Source organism: Armigeres subalbatus, chromosome 3 (genome assembly GCF_024139115.2).
Source record: "Armigeres subalbatus isolate Guangzhou_Male chromosome 3, GZ_Asu_2, whole genome shotgun sequence".
Taxonomy (NCBI): Eukaryota; Metazoa; Arthropoda; class Insecta; order Diptera; family Culicidae; genus Armigeres; species Armigeres subalbatus.
In genome coordinates this window covers 275876058-275893230 of record NC_085141.1, presented here as the reverse complement: position 1 = coordinate 275893230, position 17173 = coordinate 275876058, and the positions used below count along the sequence as shown (strand labels likewise).

Sequence of the window (17173 nt, the reverse complement as noted above, 5' to 3'; positions counted from 1 at the left end):
TTAATATCCAAAATCGGACCATTTCTCATGAAGTTACTCTAGGTGCAGAAATATGGTGTCGCGTTACGCGAATTCAATGTGCTTCTGAATTAAAAAATAAGAAGCTTTCGGTTTTTGATACAGTATCACAATGGCTTATGCAACACCAGTCAAGCAGTTTGACGAACATTGACTCCGCCCCCAAGAAAACGCTTCGGTTGCTGCTTTGTTTGAACGTGTGTGAAGTTGTTCGAACAACCATTTGACAGTTGGCGACTCGGTTGGAAAAAAAATATAACTGTTTGATTTTGGTTTGAGTTGTCGGGGGTGGAGTCAAGAGGAGAAATTTAGTGAGGATTAATCACATGTCCCCGAAGCTAATTTTCGAATGCAGACCTAATTTCTCGCTGAAAGTCGGCTCCTCATGGTGTCGCGTTACGCTGGAATGTGTCTTCATTTTTCTTCACGTATTGACTTTTGTATGGCTTTGTAATAAACATATACGAATTTTCGCAACAATAGCTTTCCTATCGAAAAATAGCATGTGCATATTAATAAATTTACTCTTTGATCTTCTTGTGCAACAAACTCAAAACCGGTCATTCGAAGAAACCTAAATCAAATCGTCGCTGTTGTGTCCGTTGAAACAATGTGATGCCATAAATAAGAGAGTTTTACGATTTTCGTCATTTATTACGGTTATGATCAACAATGTCCAGATATAACCAAAACTCGAGCGCCAATGATCACTTGGAATCAAACATAATACCAAATCCATTTCTCAATATGAAAAAATCAAATATTTTTGTGAACTTATATTAACGAGCTTAACTACATGAACATTAAATTAAAAAAAACCTTCAACTGGTCTTGGCTTCACCCCGAGCATAGGTTCAAAGTATTTTCAAATACTAATACATGTTCCATTCCACTTTCCGGCTTCCTTCAATCCACCACTTCCACTAAATCATATTTTAACTCCATTTCGTCTAGGTCTTCGTCAGCGGCATCTTCTGGTACCGGTTCCAGTGGACTGACATCATCGTCGTCGGTTTCCATCGTCTCCTCCTCCTCTTCTCCTCCTTTTTTGGTGCTCTTATCCGCCTCGAATCGCCGATGCATCGTTCGCGTTATGGTAAAATGATTCTTCACGTCACCGTCGACGTATTTCTGGTTCAGCTTTTTCAGGATTTCCGCTGCCCCCTTTTCGCCCGGTTTGAAGTGCGCCGAATAATGGTTCCGCAGTTCCGTTATCAAACGGAACGTGTCGGTGCAAATGTCGCACCGGTACGGTTTGTCCCCGACATGGGTGCGGCTGTGTCTGAGCAAATCGGCCGTTTGGCGGAACGAGCGATCGCAGTAGGCGCATTTGTACGGTTTCTCTCCGGTGTGGGTGCGCATGTGGCGCTTCAGATTGCCCGACGTGAAGAACCTGGCGGAATAAAGATTTGGTCAGTTGGTTTTATTTTGGTTTGATAAACGATACTAGCAATAAATTGTCGAACTATCATTATAAATTAGACGAAATCAGGGGCAGATCAAATTTGAACATGCCAAAAATCGAGTCATTACTGTATCTTGTACATATTCGTTCATGGAATGATGCTATGGCAGTTTCAATGCAAAGAATTAAAAATAATTTTATTCGAAGTCAAATTGTGATCAAATACCTAAACAATCAGAAGCCTGAATACATTCATTTTTGAAAGAATAAAAACCAAAAATAGTGAACTGTTTAAATTACACATGTTCTAAAACCTGAAAAAAAAAATCACGGTTCTTCAAAATATTGAGAATATAGCTAAAACTATTTTGAGAGCCTATTCCGACTTAGAAGCTTTATCAGGATAAAGCTATAATAAGGAGGCTCTTGATCTTAAAGTTATCGTGTAACATCTCGTAATCTGAACAGACTGTAAACGTCACCTTTTAGAAAACCATGAATGTTCAAACGTGTGTAGGAAGCATTTTTGACAAAATACATCCTATTTAAATTATTATTTGGGTGTTCTTCATCTGATAATAGTAAAAGAATAGAAAATGGGATTACCTGATAATTTTCCCTTAGAACCACAAATGCTCATTATTGATGAAATTTATTCGTTTAACGATAATTCAAACTACGGGCAAAAAAAGCTCAAATCCTATTTTCGATTGCGATTGCGGGTTACGCCGGAAACTAACTGGGCGACTCGATACTTTGAATTTCTCTGATTAAAGCAGAACTCTTTATCTCCACACACCAATTGAGTCACTTACCCCGATGTACAGGAGTTGGACAGAATGATCGGGACAGGCAAAATTTTATCAAAATTCAAATGACCATAACTCCATGAAATATCAATCGATTTCTTTGATTCTGACAGCGTTTGACTGCCAAATCAATCAAGTTTTGGAAAAGTGGTTCAAATTGTCCATGTCGCCGGATTTTAGATATTTTTTGCAATATTTGAGGATATGTCAAAAATGCTATTTTTAAGCGCTTGTATTTTTCACTTGGGTGATTGATCCTTTTTATATTTTTTACAGAAACTTAAGTTTTTCCTGAGTTGATTGATATGCAGATCAGACAACAAACACCTGAGATATGACCGATTCCGTGAAACCGGTTCCACCTATTGTATTATTTCAAGACATAATTTTCAAAACGACTTATCTACTTTTGTAAACAAATACTCAAACGACGATATGACGAATCTGATAGTGATAGCACTTTGACACAAAGCAACGCCATCACCAGGTAGTCGAAACCTTCACCTACCTATTGATAGTGTTGGTTTGCGTGAGAGTGCTATCAGATTCGTCAAATCGACGTTCGAATCTTTGTTTACAAAAGCAGATAAGTCGTTTTGAAAATTTTGTCTTGATTTAACCTAGCGGTCATGGAGCCTTTCTCGTGTGTTAAGTGCCAAGAAAATGAGGTGAGTTATTTTGGCAGATTTTGAGCACAGAAAAACACGCTAACCTGGAGCTACCCAGAATTATGTCAAAGTGACCCAAATTCAGCAAAACCGTGGTTACTCTAATTTGGGTTCGGGTACCTAAACTCAAATCTGGGTAACAGCACAAGCGAAAAAATCTGGGTATCCGGTACTCAGCTCTTTTCGCTGCAGAATATTGTTATTGTATAAAAATGTTAAAAATATACAGTTTTCCCCAACGTATAGCATTTGCCGGCGTGCCGACAATTTGATAAATTTAACCATTCTTACCTTATTTTTGCTGCATACAACGAAAAAATCCAACATTTTCTCCGAAATGCAACGTCGGCGCCATGTTGCTGTATCCGAAAATGTTTAAATTTCCATTTACCCAGATTTCGGGTTCGTCTGACTCAGATCCATTTTGTTGACATACCCAGACTACAACCGCTAATATCGAAAAAATCCGGGTAGAGTCGACCCGGCCACTGGGTTGTTTCAGATTAGCGTGTACACACACATCACCTCAATTCATCGAAGTGAGTTGATCGATATATCCATAGTCCCATAGTCTCCGGGGGAAGCCCATATGGCATAGTGTCGTTTGGCATAATGCCGTTTGGCATAACGATTTAAATGTTTAAAGGCCATTTGACATAAAGACCATTTGGTATAATTTGTTGGTTACCTCGAGGCCATTTGGCATAACGACCATTTGGCATAATCGTTGAAAAGATGTATCAAATACAATTCCATCTTTTAAATAAGACGATGTCTCCTAGAAAGCATGCATGCATTTGTTTGGAAGAATTCTAATGAGTAGATCATTCCTCCATTCGGAGTACGCATTTGAATAAAAAACTTTAAAAAATCACATTTTCAGAAATACGGCAAATTAGCACATTATTTCTTCAACTGAATCCATTTAAATTAAAATTTACCCGGAATTAGGCGAAAAAGTAAATCACTTCTTAAGGTCACTCCTGACGGAATCCAAGTTCCAAAGTGCTCGCGTTTTCGGGGGCAGACCACTCGATTCAGAGGCGGCGCACAACTGTCATTTTCGTTGATTTACGCTTGCTGCGTCGCAGCATGCGTGAAAAAATAAACAGTTGTGCGTTGCTTCCGAATCGAGTGGTGTGCCCCCGAAACCGCGAGCACTTTTAAACTGGGATTCCGTCAGGAGTGACCTTAAAACACGCATATGCCCAGAATGAGGCAATAATACACATGTAAATCGAGCTTCTGCCTAGAATTTTTATATTTCTTTTAGTTTTTATGCCAAACGGTCGTTATGCCAAATGGCATTATGCCTTGGGTCTCCGGGTTTGTTTTTGGAGCGAACATATAACGTCAAATCGGCTAGTTTGGTCTACCATACGGCGGTGAAATTTTGATTGTTTTTTCGCAAACAAATAAAATCTGCAATCCTGGGGAAACACACTCCGAGCAGTTCCTCGAATGTCGCTAATTCGAAAAATGGTCCAAACGGGCCGTCCTCCATTAGTTATCCGGAAAAATTACGACAAAAACAAAATCCGCCTAATCTCATCTCAAACTGAGATTCATGGAATGGTTAGCAACCATGAACGTGATCGTAGTAGCTCTATGAATGATTCTGGTGCCAATGGAAACGATCGGTATGAAGAACTAATGCACGACGTAAAAATTTCCACGGGACCACAAGAGAGCAAGCACAGACAGCCGTCCGCAGCAAAAAATACGATGCCCACCAATATTTGTGTATAACTGGTCAGTATTAGAGGCCTGAATAAGAGAAACGCGGATAGAAAATATGACTCTGCCAACACTGCATTCAATCTTCTTCATCGAAGAACAACACATGAAAAGGAAGAAATGGTTTATGTAGATAAAATCTCACAATCCGCTATTTTATGTGTCCACATCACATAACAATAGAATCCAATAAACAATGGAATTTCATTTCATAATCTATAAATGACTTGCATATATTATTGCAAATTAATGTAAAATACATTCAATTTTGTTTATTGAAAAATGGCATGAAATCGAAATTGGCCGTTTTCAGTATTTGAGCCAACATTTTGGCTGCTTGACAGGTCTCCTGCTCGATTGGCTGCTGTTTTTTGACGGTTCGATTGGCGGCACATACCTATCCGCGTTTCTCTTATTCAGGCCTCTAGTCAGTATCACAAGCCAACCAACTGATGTCGTCCACGGAAGATTCTAAAACTTACACCCAAAAAATAATCAAATCTGGGATTCGGCTACAAGTGAAGGAAAAAGCGGAATTCAACCGGATCGTTGCCGTTCTCAAAGTTAAAAACGTTAAGTTCTACACACATGGAACTAGCAATGAAACGCTAGTGAAAGTGGTTATTGCTGGTCTCCCACCTTTCGAGCTTCAGTGAGTAATAACCGAACTGCAATATAACAATATTGCTCCATCAGAGAGAATACTGCATACAATGAAAAACAGAGATGCTGCTCTGTATCTTCTACATTTTTCCAAGAGATCAATGAAGCTGCAAGACCTCCAGAAAACGCGTGCCCTTTTCAACGTCATTGTGAACTGGCGCTACTTCTCAAGAAAAACAACTGAAGCCGTCCAATGTTTTCGTTGCCAGCAGTTTGGACATGGAATATGGAACTGTAACCTGGAAGCCAAATGCGTCAGTGCGGGGAATTATACTTCACATAAGATTGCTTGTTGCCACCACGGGAGGAAGGCGATGATTCATTCACCAGAACAAAAATCCGATGAGCAAATTGCAAACTTCAAGGGCTGCCCTGCTAGGCAGAACTACGTCAAAATGAGTGAAGAAACGAAACGTGGCTTGACCCGAGTATTTCCATGTACCACAATAACTTTTTCCTTGGTGCGCTTGGATCGCTCAACTGATGCAGCAAATCGCGGGGGTGGTGTCGCTATCTTTGTTCGCAAAGGAATTGTATTCACTCTTGACGATGGGTTAGACACCAACGCGGTTGAGACCATTAGTATAACAATAAGAATTGGTCCAAATTCTGTCCGCATTATTGCAGCTTATTTCCCCGGTTCTCCAAACCGTACAATCCTCAAACAAATTCAAAAGTGATATCCGTAAACTTACTAGATTTACGAAACCGTTTTTCGTAGTAGGAGATTTCAATTCTAGACACCATCATTGGAATTGCTCGAGGAAAAATAAAGCAGGCGAAATACTCTTTCAAGAATATGAAAACTCGAACTTCCTCATACATCATCCAGGTAGTTACACTCGAGTTTCTCCTAACGGAATAAGTCGCTCCATTCTAGACCTAGTCCTATCAAACAACCAGATTAACATGTGTACCACGAACGGTTGAGGAACTCCCGTCAGAACACTTTCCAGTGGTATTCGCCATTGATACAGGAAGACCAGTCTAGCTTCAAGTTCACCAATATTAAAATTATCATCGTGCTGACTAACACCGCTTTACAAACATTGTCAAAGGAAGACTTGATTTTTCTTCGGTTCTGCTGAACAATTTGGACACCACGGACAAAATCGACGAAGCTTTTAACGTTTTCGTCGCAGCACTGTTGGCAGCTGAAACAGTCAGTTCAGAATGCAATTGCCTTTCCAAAAAAAAAACGGGAACTTCCTAACCAAACAAAGCTACTGATCTGACTCAGTAAAGTTCGTCGGAGACAATTCTGCTGTTCTAAAGATCCTTTCCTCAAAAGAATCGTTGACGTCCTCACCCAACAAATACGAGAACAATGTGCTGCTCATAAATACGAGAATTTCGAAAAAAAACTATTCGTACTTGTCTCACGGTGGCAAGAAGTTCTGGAGAATTAGTGAAAACCTACGCAGTAGCATCAAATACCAACCTCCTTTGCCAAGTCAGGGTTTCTTATAAAGAGTTTCTGCTGAAAATTTTGCTTCAGCGCATAACAACACGCTCCCGAGTGATCCAAGAACAAGGAATAAGAAGAAGTAAACCAAACGATAGAGGAGCTTGCGAGACTCAACGAGTTAAACAACGAACAATCTACGCTCACTAAACCCAGTGAGATAGAATGTGTTATCCATCGGCTTAAGAACAAAAAGGCACCTGGTCTGGATGGGTCTGGAAGCGAATACCTCGAAAAAGGCTGGTGTACTTGACAAAGGTCAATAAAGCTTGCATCAGGTTGATGTATTTTCCTGGTATGTGAAAACATGCGAACGTAGTGGCCATCCTAAAGCCAAACAAAGATATTAATCTCCCTACAAGCTATCGTCCCATCAGTTTGCAAAGTTGCCTTAATAAAGTTTTGGAAAGAATCATCTTGAACCGACTGAATCGACATCTAGAAACGTGTGACATAATTCCTACGGAACAGTTTGGCTTCAAAGGTGGTCATTCTACAAACCACCAGCTAGCTCGAATATCTAAACTAGTGAAGCAAGGATTCTCCATGATAAAATCTACTGGCATGATAATGCTGGATGTCGAAAAAGCCTATGACTCGGTCTGGCAATAGACAATTGTTTTCAAGTCATTGTCTATCCGGAATAAATTTATACCGCTTTTTATACCGAAGTTGGATTTTTCTCCAGATACAGGCAACTTTCCCAACTTCGGAAGTAGTGCGCTGGATTCGCATAAAGATGCGCTAAACAACGCATCAATTAGTTTGACAAATAAAACTTCGGAAGAAAGTTCGGTTCGGAAGTCCCGACTTCCGAATTCTAACTTGGTGCTACGCCGACAATACATAGGTCTGACTGTCTCCTTCATGTAGTCAAGCTTATTCTGTCATTTTTGGCAGCAAGATCGTTCCGAGTGTCAATCAATGGCTGTAGGTCAGAATCTCACGGCATCCCATATGGCGTTCCACAGGGGTCAGTTCTGAGTCCCACGCTCTACAACATTTTTACAAGTGATACGCTTAAGGTCGACGAAGTTGTATATGCTTTTTTTGCGGACGTCTTGCTTCGGGCGAAGATCCTCAAATTATCATCTGTAAACTGCAACATGCACATAATAAGCTTGAAGAGTTCCAACAGAAGTGGCGCATTAAAACGAACGCATCGAAAACTCAGGCAATCTTTTTCACACGAAGAAGGGCTCTATCACGTCTTCCCAAAACGAAAACGTACTTTTTTACATTTTTGCTCTTAGCGGCTTCAATTTATCATCAATCACGTGACTCAATACGTTAGCATATAGTCTGGAAGATGCCGAAAGACTTTGCCGAAGAAGGTACGTAGCTGGAAGGTCTACAAAAAATGTTATTACGTTTCGAAAATTGATTGTTCAAATCATATGCAAGAAATCAATGTTTCTGCCAGCACTACCGGACAACCTATGGTTATCGAAGGGCAAAACCTTTTTTTCCTTCTTGTCGGATTTTTTTCTTAGTGAAATAATTCCGAATAGCTCCCATTAGCTCAATAGCCCTATAAGATCAATTATTTTGAAATAACACTCAGTTAAACTATTGCTCTACGTAGTACGACAGTGCTGGCAGAATAAACGGTTTTTTGCATATGGTTCGAACACTCAATGTTCGAAGCGTTATAACTTTTTTCGTGGACGTTCCAGCAACGTGCCTTCTTGGTTTACGATGAACTGAAACCTCTAGTAGTAGAAATGCAAAAATATACGTTCTCTCATACTAATTTCCATACAAACTTCAAACGCGATACGGAAAGCGAGGAAGCAACCAATCGATCCCAAATTCTGCACAGTTGTTCAGGACCCAGAATGGCTTCGAAAAACCATTTATTTGAAAAAATGACCATGACGCCCCACTCTAATATATACGACTGTGATGCATCACCAGTGCTACGATGTGCACGTATTAACTGGCAATCTAACTGCATTGATTGTCTGCCTTTCCGTTGAAATATCACAAATGATGGTAATTGTTTGTGGAAAGGGAAAGAAAAGTGCAGTGGGTTCCGGCCAAGTTCCCCTGATAAGCGGGAACAATACCTAATTCCATTTAAATCTTTTAGTATCAGTAGTGATTAGCACACGTTATTATTTTATGTTGGGGGCACGCATGGAACATATTTTTCAACGCGGGTGTCAGGCGGCTGACCCATGCTCGACCAAAATAGTAAAATTTAGCTAGAATATTTTAATTTTGTTTGATTGTTTTCATTTTATTTTTATTTTTTGCCATCAAATGATTAGGAGCTTATTTTCAGCATTACATTCTGTTCACAAATTACGTAACGCAAAAATCCGAGTTTTTGACCCCCCCCCCCCCCCCCGTCACAAAAAGTAACATTTTCGGTACCCCCTCCCTCCCCCGTATAACGCGTAACTATAAAAATTTTAATGGCAGTTTTTTTCCTTTTCTGAAACATATAGGTTTTAGTATTTTTGAACACCGGTAAAAATAATACGAATGGGATATTATGAATCGAGGATATTAAGAATGCAGCTAGTAGAGAAGCATTTTTTTTGCTTTATTTACGTGATTTTTAATTTAACAAAAGGTCATCACGGAGGCAGAAAAGCAAATAGAGTTTGCGACCATGACCATTCAAATAGTTTTTGGGCATATCACTTAAATTCAATTTTTACATGGTTGAAGCTGGGTTGCCTTTAATAACTTTGGCTTTGGTTTGGAAGATTTAATCATGAAATACAATACCAACAAAAGCGTCGTTTACGAGGTCGTTCTATAAAATAATATAATCTGTAGCAATCGTGAATGTTCATCGTGACACAAAAATGCCTAGAAATTTAGCAACAATGTTTCGATCAAAACTCGCTGTCTTTTAGAATTAAAAAAAATACACCAAAATAGCCGGCTCTGACTACAAAGACTAACATGGGACAATTATGGGAAGTATGGTAGTGAAGAGGATAGGTTGATGCGTATTCATCGTCAAGACATGTCAACGATTACTTCAATCAGTGATTAAAAAACATTTGAAATAAATTTTTATTCGCGTTATGCGTAACATTTGGTAGTACCCACCCCCTCCCCCACCTTTTGGTGTAACAAAGTATAACGCAAGTTGGACCTCCCCCTCCCCCCAAAAGCGTTACGTAATTTGTGAACAGACCCTAACGCAAGAGAGGGTAAAACTCTGCGTTGCATAGAACAGTTTAGGAGGTCCCCGATTCGGTGCATTGTTGCACTGTCGTGTGGAGCATGTTTGTCCCCTATCGTTGATGGCGATGTCGTTCCCGCATCTATGATGCCTCTGCTTGAACAAATCATTTTATATAATGGCCTGACATGTTAATAATTCATTATAGTTCTCAAATCTTGTGGTAGATACTTCTGGAGACTGTCAAGGCGGTGGGAGGGACATTGCCTATGAGTGGCAGAGGCGGCTGTGCTCGGGGTGGCAGTATGGTGAAAGCAGTTTCGGGACGATTCCATAACATTCCCCAGAAAACCATACCCTAGAAAACCATTCCCCAGAAAACCGTTCCCCAGAAAACCACTCCCCAGAAAACCATTTCCCAGAATGAAACATTCTCCCGAAAACCATTCCCCAGAATGCACCATATCCCAGAATTTTTTTTCATACCTTTAAAAAGACTGCAATGAGAAAAAAAGATTTTCTAACCGGTGGCAACTAAAAAACCGGAATGAAAAAATGGCTCGGGGAAAAAACAATCATTTGCCTTTTCCGAGCAAATGCGCATTTTAAAAGAAAGAATCATCCATTCTTCTTCTTCTTATTGGCATTACATCCCCACACTGGCACTTCTACAGTTACTGCGAGATTTCTAAGCCAGGTTACCATTTTTGCATTCGTATATCATGAGGCTAGCACAGTGATACTTTTATGCCCATTAATTTGAATAGCGCAATCATAAGAACAGCATGAAAGCTATTGATTGCAGTATTCAAATTAATTCATGAAAAAAATGTTACTTAGGTCCTTTTGAAAAGTTAAGCGAGAATTGCCTAGCCGGCACCGGGAATCGAACCCAGCCACCCTCAGCATGGTCTTGCTTTGTAACCGCGCGTCTTACCGCACGGCTAAGGGGCCCCCTATTCGTTAACCTTATTTCGGGCAAAGTCGTGCTTTTCAAGAAGGAATTATTTACTCATTTTTCTATTCGTGTGCCTTATTTTGGACAAACGCGTGCGTGGCACAAAAAATAGACTCATTTGCCCTATTCAGGGAAAATGCGCGCTTTAAAAGGAGCAATCATCGACTTAATTGCCTTATTCCGGGCAAATGCGTGGACCCCTATTGGTTTCCTCAATCAAGGCGTGTTTTTTGTTTGTGGTGAAGCCAGAATAGACATGACCACGTGATACGACGTGACACGACAGTGCAGTTTGACATTTCATCGCTAAAACTGTTATTCCTTCGCGTGAGCCGCGTCACGTCGCATGGTCATTATGGTCATTATGCTAAAAGGCACATGTATTTGAAACTAATAGCTTCCAACAATTACCACAGTGGTCCTTACACATCCAACTCATCACAATAAATAATTTTTGTATGGTCTTGCGATGATGTTTGTAAGAAAACAAGAAAATTAAATCATTTTCATCTATGTATTCTGTTTTCTGGGGAACGGTACATTCTGGGGATTGGTTTTCTGAGGAATGGTACATTCTGGGGAATGGAATTCTGGGGTATGGTTTTCTGGGAATGGTTTTCTGGGGAATAGTATAGAACCTTTCGGGACAGTTAGGATTCAATTTTCATACTTAAGAGAATATCTAGAATAATATTATATTTTGATGAGCAATAACAATGCCAACCTCCATTTTTTAATCCCGAGCTTTATTAGTAGCATAGGTTATCAGTACTCGTAATATACTTAATTCGGTGGGCACGCTTGGAACACATTTTTTACTCAAGTTCGACCAAAAGTGTAAAATTTATTTGATTTATTTTAATTCAGTTTAATTATTTTAATCTTTCTGCGTCAAATGGTTAGATATTCCCCCACCCCTCCCTACTCCCTCCTTTTCTATTTTATGTTTCCAAACTTAAACCAACGTGATCATACTAATCCCAAACTGCACGTACCTCTATCATATCAATCTACATAGCTTCTTCGACAATCATCTGAAAACGGATTTCAATCATTTCCCTTCTACCATAAGTATGAATCATCTAAGCTATAACAAACTCTATAGTATAGCGATCCCGAACTGTCTAAACATCTATCATGAACATAAATACAACCGTTTCTATCTCTACAAACAATTCTCTAATAAATAGGTTCCATAGCAGTCGCCGGAAGCGATCAACAAGCCGCTCCACACTATCCTCCTCTATCTTCTATTCTCTCTTAGAGTAGAGTGGGGCAAGAGTGCGCGTGGGGTAAGAGTACGTTTTCGATTTTTTGAAGTAATAAAAAAAGATAAACTAGCATCACTGCATCAGTTTGACAGGTATTCTGGCCAACTATTATCATGTGTAATTGTAAACGATTTGAATAAACAACAAGGGAGATATGGAGTTAGATAACTTTTTGGTCATTTTGCTAAAAATAATTGGATTTCCGCAACTAGTATTTCATTGCCATATATACGTTCAATCAGGTGAAGATTATAACATTTCGATAACCTATTGTTTAGAGTACTTTATGGTACAGAACACCAATCCGGTTGGTTTTCCAAGAAGTCAAAACCATTAACTGTATAAATTTTGGGACTGTGGGGTAAAAGTACGCAGGAACCGGTGGGACAAGAGTACGCATATGAATCTTCAAGTTATGATGTCAAACCCGTATCTCCGGCCGAAATAAGACTTCTTCCAAAGCGTAAAAATCCACAACTAAGAAAATAGGGACAGAATTTGAAATTATCACAAGCTTTTAGGATAAGTTTAAGTAATTCAGTGTTAGAAAGGACTTAGCGAACAAAGCACTGAAGCGAAATAATGAAATTGTATTAGGACTTGTTGTACACCTAAACATAGTACGAAAACACAATTTCCTCTAAATGATAATTTCATTTAATCAAAAGAAACAATCATAAATTACGCAACGCTTAGCTGGGAGGGGTTGTGAGATGTGTGACGATCCATATAATTTTTAGAGGATTCATATAAATAGTGTAAGATAGGGGGGCTGGGATGATGAAATAGCCAAATTTTACGTTACGTGATTGGTGAACTTTCTTTAAGGAAAATGCCTTTGTATACGCAACGCGAAACCTGGTATATATTTTAACCGGGGGTACGCCGTTTGGCATAAACTAATTTGGCATAATAGTCGTTTGGCATAATGGTCGTTTGGCATAATTGATTAAAAACAATATGTACTCAGAAAAATGACAATTCTTTCAGAAAAGTTGTTATTGGCATTTATGTAGGTTATAATTACAATATGATTTTTCCCTTCATCTGCACATAGTCTGTTCTTTCAGTTTAGATGGTTACACTTTAATAATTGATATTCTTATCAAGGATTTAGGTTCATTACAATTTCCCAGAAAACTGTCTGTCGAGAATCGTACACTACAAAAATTCCACACATTTTTATTGGCAAAAATCCATTAATTTAATTCATGATTCTTATTAGTGCACACATAACCACTCTCCACGCGAAGTACAAATATAATCTATAATCAAATAAAATGTATGTGTGGTCTCTAATATGCAGTTATTGAATTTATGTGTGGGTACAAATTGCCAAATTGCAAAAATTTATGTGTGCGACAAATATATTCAATATAAAGAATTTTTTCGGTGTACCATTTGAATCTTTTTCCCAGAATATATTTACTAATTCCTCATAACGTATTATTCCCCAAAAAGTGTAAGTAAAAGTAATTCTATTTTATTGAATTTTTGTTTTTTGAATTCATTTTTTAAATCAAACGGTCGCTCGAGATAGACGAAACACGTGATGTGGCCTTTCTTTTAAATCACGCGTTTGCTCGGTGCAATGCGAAAGGGGAGGATACTCCTTCTTTTAAATTACGCAATAGCTCGGGACAATAAATAAGAGCTAATGATGCCTTCTTTTAAAGCCGCGTTTGTTCGGAGCAACGCAAAAAAGATCATTCCTTCTTTTAAAGCACGCGTTTGCTCGGTGCAATGCGAAAGTGTTGATGATGCCTTCTTTTAAACCACGCGTTTGCTCGATGCAATGCGAAAGGGGAGGATACTGCTTGTTGTTGGTGCAATGCGAAAGGAGAGATAATTCCTTTTTTATATTACGCGATTGCTCGGAATAATGCAAAAGAGTTGATGATGCCTTCTTTGAAAGCATGCGCCTTTTTTATTGTCAATATCAAGAAGTCTATGTTGAAGTCCAGCCTTAAGTTGCGTAAAGAATATGATTATTGAAAATAAGATCATTTTCATTGCGTTATGCCAAACGACCATTATGCCAAACGACTATTATGCCAAATGACTTTATGCCAAACGGCTTTATGCCAAATGACTTTATGCCAAACGGGGTAGCCCCATTTTAACCTCCGTAGTTTTTTGTATATATATAAAACAATGGTTTTTCGTATGGAAGTGCACATTTTTAGGACCCCTTCCCCCTTCAAGAGTTACGTAATCTTTAAACATTCCCTAATATATGCTCATTTAATATTAATTAAATGATATTAATTTTTATTTTTTGTTAATATATACTTAAAGCACATGATTGGATAAATGCGTACTCTTACCCCACCCGATGCGCACTTTTACCCCACCGGTGGGGTAAGATTGCGTTTTTCACTTGTCTTGCAATAGAGGTTCTACTAAAACGAATCTCAATAATTTCAATATTTTTTCCACTGGGTAACATAAAGGAAGAGTATATGAATTATCGACACTGATTTGATATGCATAAGCTTGCTTCATAAAGGCCACATAATCGATTGAAAACTAAATGCGTACTCTTGCCCCACTCTACTCTGAAGCAGAGGACGGGACGCTCGAGCCTACCAGTCAGTGGATGGAAAGGTCCGTTGTGATAAAGGGTCTATCACAAGCCTCGGATAACCTGGAATAAGTTTTCCACGAGTCGAGTTCACATTGATTTCATGAGTTCTATATATTAATCGTCACGTTAAAAATTTGAGCCAGCAGTGTAAACGTATTGCCTAGTGTCATACAACGTAGATTGGCCACGGCCCAGGGATACGTTGAGTATAACAAAAAAATTAAGTCCGCTATGAGAATGGAACTCGGATACACTACATGGGAGGCTTCGATACATTCTCTTCTCCATCCCAGCAACTTGAAAGCAGAACACCTGATGTGTTTTGGTTTTATTCTAGTAGATCAAGCGTAATACAAATGCTCCAGTCGTAGCTTCCCTGGATACCATACCATGTTTGGCTTGGCGAACCCTGTTGTTCGTTTTTTACGCACCAACGATCGCTCATAATCGTTGTTTGGTATCCATCTGAGCAAGGCTGTTCACTCATTGGCATTTGATGCTATGATTGAATTAGATCAATGCTCGTCCGCTTCACTCACGTTTTCAATGCCTGAACAAGAATAACAATTAGAACAATCGATACTATGCCGAAAATCGGTCCCATACCCTATTGAAGCCACAGGAAATATTTTTCTTATCTGTGTTTTTATGATGAATACCACCATTTATTGCAGGATTTATAATTTTGGCCAAAAATACCTCCTTTTTACCCTTCTTATTTCCTATTGTGGCAAGTGACTAGATAATATTATACATGTTGGGGATGGGAACGGTAAACTGTCTGAAGAGAGCTTTTGTTATTTCATTCTTATTTCATAACGATCATCATTATTGATTGAAATGGATATTTTGTACGTATACGAAAGATTTCATACTAATCAATCATTCAGGCAAAAATAAATCTAGAATATTTTTTTTACTTACTTCAGTGAACATTCGGTGCATTGGAACGGGCGCTCTCCTGGAATAAAACGTAAGATTATAAATTTAGTGAAGCGCATGTTCGCAGAACCAGTTTCCAACACCATACCTGAGTGTTTCATTGTGTGCTTTATCAGCGAATCCCGTGCGGTAAATCTGGAATCGCAGATATCGCACGCGTACTTGCGCTCCTTCGTGTGGGTTACCATGTGCAACTTGAGAGAACCCTTGGTGTAGAATCGCAACGGACACAGTTCGCAGGCAATGGCACGCTGGCCGGCGTGTCGAACGGCATGCATGTGCAGCGCGGTGGCCGTGGGAAAACTTTTATCGCACTGATCACATTCGTGCGGCATGTAGTTAACGTGCGTACGAGCGTGCAGCCGCTGGGCGGTGGTTGTCCCGAATCGCTTCTTACAAACCACGCACGAGAACTTCTTTCCGGTCCGATGGAACAGGATGTGATCGTCCAGCAGAATTTGACTGACAAATATTTCGTCACACTCTTGACAGGATTTTATCGAATCGGGATGAGTTACTTTCATGTGCCCTCGGAAGGTCTTTTTCGATTTAAAACTAACAGAACAAAGATCACACATTATAATAGCCGTATTTCGGATCGTGTCACTATCCTGATAATCGTTTAATCCGTTATCATCTTTGATGGATTCAGACGGATTGTCCTTTGACGTGCTTTCATTTTCATTTGGTTGTTTTTCTTCATCAGATACGTCCTCTTGTGGTTTCGTAGGTTCCTCGTCTAATAGCTCTTTCTGGATTATAATCATTTCCCAAAGCTTTCGGTCGCTTTGGATGCAGGCCTCGTACAGCTCGTAGGATGCCAACACCTTCAATTTGCAGTTGTGACATACGGCCTTTGGCATACCAAACGATTCCCTTGCGACTTGTTCATGGACATCTTCGCTATCGAATACAGGCGCACAGATGGCACTGAGCATCGTGTGCAGACTGGGACGAACCGGATCGGGTGATTTGTAGATGTATTCCATCTTGCTCCCGGTGGCGTCTTTTAAGCAAATCCGGCACAGTCGGGATACATCCGTGTACATTTGAAAGTTCATTTTCACCGACTGTAACTTGAGGCGACTGCTTACCGGATATCTAAACTACTATTTTTAATTGATTTCCAATTAAAACTATTGAAAAAAAGGAATAAAACATTGATAAGTTGGACACAAACACTGCGGACCGCAGAAACACGCTTTTGTTTACAAAGGAGTGACAAAAACTGTCAAACATTCAAGTTCAAGAACGTAGCCAAATTACACGGTGATTTATTTATAATTATTTATTGTAATGTTTTCGAAGCCACATAACTACCCATTTCACTCCAAAAGCCAAATTTTGATAGGTGGCTTTCGGGGGGGGGTGTTATTGTCCATCCGGATCAAAGTTAGAACGCCTTTTATACCGAAGTTGGGGATTTTTCTTCAGATACAGGTATTTAACTTTCCCAACTTCGGAAGTAAGGTGCCTGCCAGAGTAGACGCGTCTACGCGACGCCG

At 39.4% G+C, this 17173-nt stretch overlaps 1 protein-coding gene across 1 annotated transcript; it reads right to left on the bottom strand.

Annotated features, from left to right (window-relative positions):
- Positions 1 to 651: 651 nt before the first annotated feature.
- Positions 652 to 16895, bottom strand: LOC134219909 (zinc finger protein ZFP2-like). Its single transcript, XM_062698807.1, has 3 exons — positions 15757 to 16895; positions 15651 to 15687; positions 652 to 1411 (listed from the first exon to the last, which is right to left on the bottom strand). The coding sequence occupies exons 1-3, from the start codon at positions 16727 to 16729 to the stop codon at positions 925 to 927; spliced, it is 1497 nt and encodes a 498-aa protein (XP_062554791.1). The 5' UTR covers positions 16730 to 16895; the 3' UTR covers positions 652 to 924.
- Positions 16896 to 17173: the final 278 nt, after the last annotated feature.

Bases quoted from the DNA above. Each gene is read 5' to 3' on its own strand.
- LOC134219909 (XM_062698807.1), bottom strand. From the start codon at position 16,729: ATGAACTTTCAAATGTACACGGATGTATCCCGACTGTGCCGGATTTGC. The intron at 15,688-15,756 runs GTATGGTGTTGG...GTTTTATTCCAG, and splicing joins GCACACAATGAAACACTCAG to GAGAGCGCCCGTTCCAATGC. The intron at 1,412-15,650 runs GTAAGTAAAAAA...TTATTCCGCCAG, and splicing joins TGCACCGAATGTTCACTGAA to GTTCTTCACGTCGGGCAATC.